The 12,407-nt window shown below is 37.1% G+C and overlaps 1 protein-coding gene and 1 long non-coding RNA gene across 2 annotated transcripts in view; both read right to left on the bottom strand.

Annotated features, from left to right (window-relative positions):
• LOC149126580 (uncharacterized) overlaps positions 1–12,407 on the bottom strand; it is a 486,087-nt gene that overhangs the window by 403,439 nt on the left and 70,241 nt on the right. The window lies entirely within an intron of this gene.
• Positions 5,249–12,407, bottom strand: part of ELOVL4 (ELOVL fatty acid elongase 4) — a 36,441-nt gene continuing 29,282 nt past the window's right edge. The window contains exons 4-6 of the mRNA XM_002714545.6: positions 10,669–10,840; positions 9,518–9,645; positions 5,249–7,467 (exon numbers count right to left, since the gene is read on the bottom strand). Coding sequence (XP_002714591.1) covers positions 7,192–7,467; positions 9,518–9,645; positions 10,669–10,840 — 576 coding nt within the window. The 3' untranslated portion in view covers positions 5,249–7,191. The remainder of the gene's footprint in view (positions 7,468–9,517; positions 9,646–10,668; positions 10,841–12,407) is intronic.

Genomic DNA, 12,407 nt, shown 5'->3' with positions numbered 1-12,407 from the left:
CAGCCAATCAGGTTAACTAACCACTCCCTTTGGAGTGGGTTAAAAGCCTAGGGCACAGTGTGCCTGGGCCCCTGCTCTTCTTCCCTGGCCTCTTGCCAGGCCAGGGCTTGCTGTAGCCCTGCGCCTCCAGGGCGCATGGCCTTCGGGCCATGTGCTCTAGGCTTCCTGGCCTAGATGCTCCTCCACATGGCTGGTTCCTGGTGCTTGGTATGAACCCCTATTCACCTCTCTCCCCTAAATAAAGCTCTCATTCTCTTATGCACCTTTCTTACTAAATAAAAGCTTAAAACATACCATGCTGCCTCGTTTATCTGTGCCGGTATTTAGAATTCTTCTCTAAATACTAGGCAAGAACCCTCTCAGGCTTATTAATATCAGGGATTTAGTAATAAGCCCGTGGTGAAATCATAAGGCACCCAAAATTCTGGTAGTGCATGTGGCACCCCTGATAGCATTTCTATGGAACTTTAAGGGGCCACATTTCAGGTAAATTTTAGGGGGTCTTTTACGATTTCATGTCAGCTCTCCAAACTGTAATACAGAAGGAAACAAGAGAGAAACTGTTAGGAGAATAGCAATAAATTCATAGTGCAGATAAACTTCAAGCACTCTAACCTAACGACAGTGCTGGATTTCTGAAGTAGTTAATATTTAGGGTAGACTCCAGGATGTTAATTCCAAAGGTAAAATAGCAATTTGTTCCCCAAGTTCATCTGGGTACTCTTTACCTCATGAGTATCTTTCTAGAGGAAAGATAGTAATCTTTCTAGAGGAAAGATTAGATATCATTTTTACAAGAAATCCTTGAAGCATAAGAAAAACACCTAGATAATGTGGAATAAATATAGCTTTGAAGAGCAGTTGTTTGCTCTTTTGTGATCTTATACCATTTTCCTAATAAGTTCACTATAGTAACTAAAATTGGAATATATTTGAAATCCAATTGTATCTTAACAGGTGATAGACCCTAACTATATGCCTATAGAAATTTAGGTGTTGTATATGACCCTTAGATTAACTGAGGGCCGGCGCCGCGGCTCACTAGGCTAATCCTCCGCCTAGCGGCGCCGGCACACCGGGTTCTAGTCCCGGTCGGGGCGCCGGATTCTGTCCCGGTTGCCCCTCTTCCAGGCCAGCCCTCTGCTGTGGCCAGGGAGTGCAGTGGAGGATGGCCCAGGTGCTTGGGCCCTGCACCCCATGGGAGACCAGGAAAAGCACCTGGCTCCTGGCTCCTGCCATCTGATCAGTGCGGTGCGCCGGCCGCAGCGCGCCGGCCGCGGCGGCCATTGGAGGGTGAACCAACGGCAAAGGAAGACCTTTCTCTCTCTGTCTCTCTCTCTCACTATCCACTCTGCCTGTAAAAAAATAAAAAATAAAAAAATAAAAAAAAAATAAAGATTAACTGAGGAAATTAGAGATATATATAGGTTGGCACATGCTCACTCGGACTTACCTCCAATGGTGGAACTAGAAATGTGCCAGAGGATTTCAACTCAATCTTACCAAGGAGGCATGTACCAATGCCAGCACACTTGGTAAAGTGATAAGTATAAATACACAACCGATCAAAAAGATAGGGTATGTGTCGATGAGATTTCACAAATAAGACCAGTGTAAACAACTAATGAAGGATAGAATTAAAAGGGAGAGAATGATCCTGCGGGGGAAACAGGACACACAGCAGACTCATAGAATGGCAGCACTCCTGCCTCAGAATCAACCCTTGGGACATTCAGATCTGGCTAAAAGGTCCATGAGAGTCTCACAGGCATGGAAAGCCATGACACGGTGGCAAAACACAATCTAAATGAAAGATCCTGGTGAACAAGACCCCAGCAGAAGGAACAGGCCATCAAGGAGAGAGGCGCCTTTTTCTGAAGGAAGGAAGGAACCTCCACTAAACCTTGACTAAACAAGTTCAGAGTCGGTGAACTCAAGGGGCTTCCATAGCCTAGACAGCTCACAGCAAGAGTCTCGGGTGATTGCTGACGTCATAAATAAGAATGCCAATTGTTAAATCAACAACGGGAGTCACTGGGTACATGCTCCCCATGTAGGATCTCTCTCCTTAATGTGTTTTACTATGAAACTTAAAAACAACACTACTAGTCGAACAATACCCTATACCTTGTGTGGTTGTGTGAGTGCAGCCTGTTGAAATCCTTGCTTAGTATATACTAAGTTGATCTTCAGTATATGAAGGTAATTGAAAATGAAACTCAATGAAGGGCGGGATGGGAGAGGGAGTGGGAGAGGGGAGGGCCACAGGAGGGAGGGAGGTTGGGGAAGGGAAGCCACAACAATACAAAAGTTGCACTTCGTAAATTCACATTTATTAAATAAAAAAACCTATATAACAAAAAAAGAAAAAGAAAAAAAGAACTTAATACTTTACCCTTTTAGTATTTTTTATGTTCTACTTAAACTATTGGTTGAACTCTGTAATTAATACACAAAATTACTCTTAGGTGTTTAATTAATGCTATAACTAGTACTCAATGCTATAACTAGTAGTATTTTACACTTTGTGTTTCTGTGTGGGTGCAAATTGTTGAAATCTTTACTTAATATATGCTAAATTGATCTTCTGTATATAAAGAGAATTGAAAATTAATCTTGATGTGAATGGTAGGGGAGAGGGAGTGGGAGAGGGGAGTGTTGTGGGTGGGAGGGAAGTTATGGCGGGGGGGGGGAGCTATTGTAATCCATAAGCTGTACTTTGGAAATTTGTTCATTAAATAAAATAAAAAAAAAAAAGAAACTGTTTGAGGAAATAGAGAAAAAAAAAAGAAATTAGAACACAAGCCACACTTAGCAGTGAGACTGTTGCTAACAATGCTGTCTTATAATGCAAGACTCATGAGCTACCCAGCCCTCTCATTACCAAATACCTAGGTCGTTTTTATTCTTGAAAGACTGGTTCTTGGGGTAGCTTCCTCACAGGGAGGAGAAACATTTCAAATATGATGCACCAGGGATGAATCTGAACTGGGTGCTCCTTTCTCCCCATGGCAAATACAAAGAAAAACCTTAAAGACCAAAAAGGTGCAATCGAACTGGCTTCTGTAAAATGCAGCAAAGAAATTCAGGGAGACCTAGAGACACAGAGTGCAAGGAATATGAGTTAAAGACATACTAATTCTTTATAACTCTCAGTCTTGCATTTAAATGGGGAAGTAATAATTTTGACATCCTATTCTTTTTAGAAATGACTATTATTTAAACCTTACAAAGTTTTTTAGTCAAGATAGCTTTTAATTTGGAAATTTTGATAGACATTAAAATACAATGTGATCTTCTGATAGCTGCATTATATTATTATAATTAGAGAGATCAAGTGATGCATTTCAACATGCATTTTATTCTCAAAGGAGATACTACTTTAAGAACACCTTCCCTGGGAAAACCTCACATATGAGAACAGAAAAAAGATCAATAAATCTAAACGGAGTTTCTACTTAAGAGCAGATAGCTTTCTAAGGAGCAAAGGTATGAAAGAACATCTTTTCACATGTGGATGTATAAATCTGCATTTATATGGTAAAAGGGGGGGGGAAGTTCTGTTTCTAAACAGGTAGAACAAAGTTTAATTTTTTTAAAAAAAAAGTTTAATTCCTTAATGTATGCAGCAAAACCTAGACACACAACTCCACAAGAATCAAGAAGTAACTCAGATCACCCTTTGCCCACCTAAAACTCATTATGGGGCCAGCACTGTGTTGAAGCAGGTTAAGCTGCCACCTGTGGTGCTGGTATCCATATGGGTGCCAATTCAAATCCTGGGCTGCTCCACTTCAGATCCAGCTTCCTGCTAATGCACCTAGGAAATTGGAGAAGATGGCCCAAGTCCCTGGGCCCCTGATACCCACATGGGAGACACAGAAGAAGCTCCTGCCTCCTGGCTTCTGCCTGGTCCAGCCCAGGTCATTTTGGTCATTTTAGAGTGAACTAGTGGGTGGAAGATCCCCCCCCCCCCCCATCTCTCCTTCTCTCTATAACTCTTCCAAATAAATCTTTGGAAAAAAAAAAAAAACAACTCTTGTTACTTAATCAGCTAAAGCTAGTTATAGACCACCTTCCTAAAGCACAAGGCTCTTTCAGTAATGTATTCTGGAATCTCACAGTCCTCATGTGGTAATGCTTCTATATATCAACTACTTTCTTTTTTTTTTTCTTTTTTCTTTTTTTTTGACTTTTATTTAATGAATATAAATTTCCAAAGTACAGCTTATAGATTACAATGGCTTCCCCCCCATAACGTCCCTCCCACACGCAACCTTCCCCTTTCCCACTCCCTCAATTCAGGTCTTCCATTGTCCATCCAGATTCACAGCCCTCTACTAAAAAACAAACAGCTCAGCATCACCGTGCCTCTCAGCTGTCCTAGTTACTGTCTAGCAGGATGCCTAAGTCACCCAGGTCTGTGCTGAGCATAGCAGCTCACATCCTGGATATCTGTGGTCCTCGTTTCCTGATAGAGCTGTAAGAACACAGCTGGCTGAAGTTAAGGCCATAACAAGGAAAAGGTAGAGAGAATGTGAATAGTTGTGTGGTTTCTCATTCTAATGAGGCTGAGACTCAAAAGTTCTGCCTCTATAGTCAACATCTGCTGCTTGCTGTGGCATGATGAAACAGATAATACAACAAAAACCACTTCTACCTCCAGGTTCTCGTTCTCCTTTACAGGGAAGCTGAGTTGCAGATATGGAACCAACTTGTAAACCAAAAATATTCTTAATAAGATAAAAGCACTGCTAGATCCCATGTTCTAAAATCTGAACATAATATTGAAATATTTTAAATGTCTTGTGTGTAGAAGACAAGGAAGAAAAACAATTAACAAAATAAAGTGAAAACTAGTAATGGAGAAAAAAGAAGAGCTAGTCGTGGATTATGTAAGACATCACTGCTGATGTCTCAGGTATTTCTTGTCAACACAAACATCTGATAACCTCCCTGTTTTATGTTAGTGACAAAGTTGTATTGAAAGGGGGGATATAATTGTTATTCACAGATTTTTAGATATAAATCATGCAACTTATCCATGATGCAGATAAATTACAGAAGCTACTGAAGTACAGTAAGGACTGTGATTCAAATATAAGAAAATGCTCCTCCATTTACATAAGAATAATTTAAGATAAAATGATATTTTATGTCCAAATGCAAAAGCCTTCCAAAAGCTACTCATTTCTTAAAATAAAAATATACTACCTTATAAGCTTTTTACCAGAAATTGTAGGTGCTCATGTTCTAGTCTCCTTTATTTTCTATGTAAGAAATGGGCAACAGAAAAGAATTTAGAACATTAACAGCTAAACAAAATACATAAATACATAGCACAAAATTACAGCATAATAAACTAATTAACAAAAAATAATTTTTCCCACAGCAATAGTATATTTATTGTGCAGAAATCAGGTAGCAGGGAACAAATAGCTCTGGGGAGCCAGTACAGAATGTTCACAAAGATTTACAAATCTCTAGTCATCACACACTGAGCAGCAAAAACAAAGTTATTGAATCCTCTTAGACCAAACTACTTTATGTGTTGCAAACTGTTTGCAATTCTCAGGACTGCATGCCTTTGGGAAGAAAGTATGTAAAATTAATGCACAATAAATATAGTTTACAAAATATTCTGAAATAGTTTATCTGTACAGACAGCATACATCCTACACATGCGGTTTTGACATGTTGTTGAAACACTTAGAAATTATTCATGCTTTTGGGGGTCACACTTTCTGTAATGATCCCTGTGTAACATCCCCTCCAAATTAACCTTTGTAATAAAACACGGTACAAGTTCTTCTTCCTGCTTTATTTTCAGTTGATCATTTCTATTACATGAAATATTTCATTCGTAAATAGCAATTTTGATAGTTCTGACTACTCTCACTTTTATTCATTGTGTTTTAACAATTACAGACCTTGTAACATCAAGTACTGAATTTAACAATCTTTTAGCACCAAGGAGTCAAGAATATTGCACCAAGATGGATTTATACTTCATGATGAGTTAATAAATAAGATCTTGCAACTTAGTCACAAGGGAAATATCACTCCAAAATTAAACATATTGAAAGAGAAGCATAGTTTCATGGAAATGTTTGGTGTATGCTATTTGTAAAAAATAAAAAAAAAAAACAGTGGATTTGAAAGTTGCTATTAAAATTTACATTAGAGGACTCCTTGATTTTTTTAATTAAAATTTATTTAATTTTAAATGTTCTTTCCAACAGAAGAGGTAGGTATATTTCCACAAATGAAAATCAGTAACAGCCACAAATCAAAACAATGAAAGCCTGACAAAAATCAACAGACTCTCTTCTAAGAGCACACAGATGTAACTATGTTATGATGTTACCAAGAAAGACATGAGTTGTTTCATGTTTCCATCAGACATCAATCTTAATTTTCATAATAGATTTCTGCTTGCTAATAATAGGAGTATTCAAAGGCTGCCTTCTCATCACAAAAATTGTTTCCCACAGTGATTTGTGCTGTGAGTCATGGTGACCTTTGGGTCACTTGACAGGATTTTTAGTTAATGCTTTCTTATTTTCACCAACACCATCATCATCAAGCCTCTAAGATTCTACAGAGATCAGCAGGTTTTTAAAATTTAATTACAACCAAAAAGGTATATTCTGACTAGAGGTGGAGAGAGTTGACCATTCTGGTCACCATATGAATCCAAATGCACAAATTTATTTTATTGTTTTCAAATATTAATTTAAATGTATCTGAATTTCCCACTTTGGACCAGAAAAATGTAAGGTAACTGATTTTAATCAGTAGGTATTCAGTCATTTATCAGAAAAAAATTCATAGACTGTTCCTCTGATCATCTGAAATTCTGACTGAAGAATGGGTGATACATGAAAAATCTCCCCCAGTAGATAAGTGGATGTGAACAAGGGAGAGTCTCCAAAGTCACGTGTCGATTGCTTTGGTCTTGACAACATCAAGGTTAATAAAAAAAAAAAAAAGTTTAAAATAAAAACTTCATAAATAACGCATCTGGGCATTATATTTAACACTTTGCTCAGTCTAAAGGTTATTAGAGCACAAAAAGCACATTTGCCTCTTCTCCCCACCCCCAAATCCTCCTCTGCTTCTGTTTTCCCTGAAATTTTCTATGACATAGGAGTCTCCTCACTGTCAACAACAGGTAAGGCCCAGTTCAATTTACTCTCCTTTTGCTTTTCCATTTTTCTGCTTTTTTCCATTTTCTATCACTAGCTGGTTGTCTGATTTGTTCACACCATTTGCTGAAATACCATTCATGGCTGTTTTTCCAGTTTTGGGTTTCTTAGGCTCATTGTATGTCCGAATGTAGAAGTTAAGGAAGAGGAAGATGAAGCTGATTGCATAGGCAATTAAAGCCCAGTGCATCCATTTGGGGAAGGGGCAATCAGTGTAGAGAGACAGTGCTGTGTGTCCAATGGTCACATGGAACTGAACCTGAAAAACAAAGACAGCAGTGCTGCATATGTTTGATCTCCATACATTGTAATCTCAAACATCTTTTAACAACATCAGAACTGTCTACATAGCTGTCACTGGCCCAAATATTGCCACTCTTCAAGGTTTAAGAGTTCTCTGGCTCCTTTCTCATCGAGAAAGGAATCACAACTATCTGAAATTGCATTTTATATTTGTTGGATCCTTTACTGTCTATCTTTCCACTAGAATATAATTAAAGAAGGCAAGGCTTTGTCTTGCTCATTGATAAAGTCCTTAGTGAGGTGTCTGGACTCAGTGAATACTGGCTGAATAATGAGCTCTGATGCGGGCGGTGGGAGGGGATGGCCCAGGACTGGAGTGGAGTGGTATTGTAGGCTCTTCAACTTTGCATTCCTCTCACATTTTGGACTGATTTTGGACTGATTTCTTTTCACCAGATTATCAGAAAGCAGGATGAACTTATGAAAGTGGCTCATTATCTGTTTCTTTCAGATATGAAACAGGTAAATTTGCAACTGAAAGACCATAATCCTTTAAAAACCAGCAATTTCAAAAAAATTTAGTAGATATTTGAGAAAAAGAACAAAAAATTACTTTTCAATTTTAAGAGTTTTGAAAAGGAAAAACCAAAACTTGAGATGCTTAAAATAATGAAACAACTTCAAATTCTGATGCATCAATAAATGAATGGTTTGTGACAAAGAACTGTGAATTCGATGTTGGTAACAAGGGTAACTTTTCAAGATTAACTCACACAATTAATTACTGAGAAAATTTCCTGCTTGAAAATACACATTCAGCACCCTATTTTAAATGGCAATTGTGACTTCTTTTTTAAGGATAGCACTATCAATATTGTCCAATTAAATATTATTAAAATAATTTATTGTATATAAGCCAGAAATTTATTAAACAACTTTTTACAATTTTTGACGGCAAACAGCCAAATTTAAGGGACTTTAGGTTTCACAATGGTTTTTAAGAGCTGTACCAATAAAAAAGGGTGTGTAGAAGGGTGTGATTGAGTGTGGCATTGCTCAACAGAGTGGCAGGGCAGGCTCCAACAACACAGACGTCAGTAACTCAGGATTTGGGCTACCTTTTCATTTTCTTAGGTCTGTTTACTAATGACTGAGGGAAACAAATTATCCAACTATATAAACATCTTGCAGAAATACTGGAGGAAGTTTCCTGTAGCATTTCAGTTACAAATGCATCCTTCATAGCCAGCATTCCCCCAAAGTTGTGTTTCCTGTTTGGTTAGCCAGCTGTTGAGCAACTTAAAGCAGAGATGGATAGTATTTCCAAATGTGATTCTACTGATAAAACTGTGTACACACTATGATTAAAGCAAATTATCATAGATTCTAAAGCTTGGCGATTAGCTACCAAGTTGGTTTTGGATTTTCGGTTTGATTACAGGGTAGCACCTAGTTTTGAATATTGCACTGAGGCTTGTGTTTGAGAAGCTACAAGAAGTCCTGGTAGGGCCATGTGCTGAAAATTCAAACTGCCCGGCTCTGCTCTCTACAGTCAGTGATTCAGAGAAGTATTCCTTATTCCCTTCCCCTTATCCCACTAATCCCTTAGCTCTGTGCTTTCTTCTCAACTTTCTATACTAAGCATATGAAATTTGTTAACAAGGATGGAAAATGGAATGAAGACAGAAAATATAAGAACGAACAGGATGAAGAGAAGTTACAACACTTTAAAATGAAAAAGGATCACCAGAGGAAAAGAAATACATCACTTTCCAAGTCACACAGGAATCTAATTTGTGGTGTGCTTAGCTTTTTATCCCGTCCACAGATCTGTTTAAAGAATGCTTCCTTTAAAGGACAAGTGCTATGTCTAAATTTTAAGGATTTAAAGCCAGTAAGTCTAAGAGTATGTTGGTTAGGTCCATATAACTTCAACTGTCACAGCTACAGCATAATGACAATTGTATAATAGAAAATTATCTAAAATAACTCTGCAACTTACAATTAATAAAATTCAAACATTTTTAGTATTTCACCAGAAGAAATTTTGGAAGCATTTAACTCACCAGCTGCAACATGGTCAGGTATCGTTTCCACCAAAGATACTTCTGAATCCATGGGCCAAATGCAGTTAGCCCATAGTAGGAGTACATTATCACATGGATGAAGGAATTCATTTGGGCGCCAAAAAATGCTTTAGAAAAACCACAAGTAATCGCACAATAAAAAAGTTATTAAATAGCAAACCACAGAAATATAAAATAAATGAATGCACAATATTGGTGTGTGGGGAAAAGATCTACATAAAAGTATGTAAGTCAATTTATAAATATCTCATTACGGTTTTTAGATGTATCAGTATATACATATCAACCAAAAAAACTTATTTCTTAGGTTTCTAAATATTTTTAAATATGATAATACTGCACACACTGAATAAATTACAGAGATATTCCAATCAATGGCATTCTTTTCAGAATATCAATTTCATCAAAGTACAGATGTAATAATAATGAATTATGTCATGAAGTGATTTCACAGATGAGTTCAGATTTACTAGTTTTCTTTGAAAATTACAGAGCTTGTCTTAAATTGTGTTGTTTTAAATTGAGTCCCCAATAATAATTTATATGTGTGAGTTGCTAGGCTGCCAATTAATCCATGACAATATGAAGCACCAACGTGAACTGCACTTAATGACTTGTATCCTCATCAGGAAACGTCTGTTTCCAGCTCAGTGATGTGAATCATCCTTAATCTACAGACGTCTGAAAAGACTGGAGGCAAATCTTGGCCAAACTGTGAGTTCAGATTAACAGGGCTATATAAAATTCCCTTTGAATAAGAACCAACAGCTTAAGGCTTATACTAAGAGCAGGAATGAGTGCTTAGTTTGGGCTGAAGATGAAATTTTGAGACTCAAGGGGCTGTATGTTGGTATTCTCTGGATAAGAGCTGCTAGAATTGTTCCCCATCAAAATACCATTTTCCACATTTTGGCCCTGTTTATGCTCATTTCTGGGGGAAATCACTGCATGCTAATTCCATCACAGATAAAAAGCTAAAGCTTTACTTTCTTCAAACTTTAAGAAAATAAAATGAACACTGAAATTATTAACTATAAAAAACTTAAATGATAGACAAAGACAAATGTCTAGTTTCTCATTATTTTCCATGCAACAGGATTATGCAATTTAGTAGTCTTGAAGATGCTCACCTTGTCCCCCTGCAACCCATTTAATCCCAATCCACCACAATGTAAACATGGTACAGTGGTGGTATACATGAAGGAAAGAAACTTGATTGTTTTTCTTCCGAAGGATAAAAAACACTGTGTCCAAATATTCAACTCCTTTAGATACAAAGTACCACCATAAAGCAGCAGCTATCTATGAAAAGAAAGGGAAAACATGTCAAAATGACAGCTACTCTATAGATTTATTTCTACTCATTGTACACAAGCCCAAAGCAATCTTCGTTGCCCAAAAGGCACCAGACATGGAATCATTTTTTGCTAGGTAGGTTAGAAACCCAGACATCTATCTGTGGGGACAAACAGAAAAGAATTCAAAGCTGTACCTACACAGTGGCAATACTATTGACACAAAGTTCAGTCTGCCACACCAGTGGTGTCCCTAATACAGAGCCATAAGCACATTTGATTGAGAAACTGAGATGTATTTTGTAAATCTGTTTCAGTTCTTCATGCTCAGCCTACATTATACCTTAGACAAACCTGTAAATAAACATATGTGGCATCTGGTCTCTGTCAGGGATCTGTCTCTCACTTCAACATGTATACCAAAGTAACTATCCTATTATAGCTGTTTGTGTTAGGTTGTAAAATCATTAACATGATAAATTGAAATGAACAAACAAAAACATCAAATATTTCCTAGGTCATAAATATAATCCTGTTTACACGAGTAAGTCTTTTCTTTTCCTGGGCTCTAATTAAGACACCAGATGGTGCAGAAAGATTACATGACATACTGAGATTAAGGATCTGGTAAGAGGTGACCTCTGTACATACACTGGAAAATATTTTACATGAATCCTATTGTAAGAGTAACCAAAAGGTAATTTTCTATGTCAAGCATTTTCTATGATAAGCATCCACCAGACATATAAGGAGGTACATAACTGAAATCTAGTTATAGTTTTGTGCACTAGAGGTCTGACAGATGTATTCAGATAGGAGAGGGCTTTTAGAGTTGAGAGAGCCCTCTCTCAATTTATACCTGCATCTTGCAGATGGCATGGCTTTATGTTAGTTTCATTTTTGCTTTTGAAAAACACAATGACAATTTTAGAGTATGGGAAAGATGACAGAGAAAGGCCAAACCAAAACAAGTCTTGTATTTACACTTTGAGAATTTATTGAATTTGCTTGAATAATAATTCTATTGAAAATGATCAAATTGGTTGAATAAGCTTAAGTAGTTAACTAAACACTGTATTTAGTCTTTACTATCAGGTTAAGTACTTTAAACTAACCATTTCAGCATAGTACACTTACAGCAATATTCTATTTAGTCTTCACTATCAAGTTAGTATTTTAAAATAAAGTGTAACTGTAACCATTTTAGCACAGTAAACTTTATCTAGAAGGAAAGAAACAATGCGCTATTTTTCCTCCATCTGGGCCTCTACACCAGTCACGTTCACATTTCATAATAATTAATTCTTCTTCTTGGTTTGTAAGCTATAATAGATATGTTTGAACAGACTACACCAAAGTGAAAAGTGATACATCTTGGCAATGTAGCAATGAATACAAAAACAAGTCTCTGAATAAAATATTCATTCTACTGCATCCAGTTCTAGGCAGGAGAGAGGAGTGGGAGGGACTTTTCAATACAATCTGTTGCAAATCTCGGGCTCTTTTTCCTTCTAGATTAAAAAAAAACTCATAATTTATGTATATCAGGAGGGTAGGATCACTTAGCAGTGTGA

Source organism: Oryctolagus cuniculus, chromosome 5, assembly GCF_051225735.1.
Source record: "Oryctolagus cuniculus isolate XC-2025 breed Fujian yellow rabbit chromosome 5, ASM5122573v1, whole genome shotgun sequence".
Taxonomy (NCBI): Eukaryota; Metazoa; Chordata; class Mammalia; order Lagomorpha; family Leporidae; genus Oryctolagus; species Oryctolagus cuniculus.
Note: the sequence above shows the minus strand (reverse complement) of the source record. Positions and strands in the feature narration are given on the sequence as shown.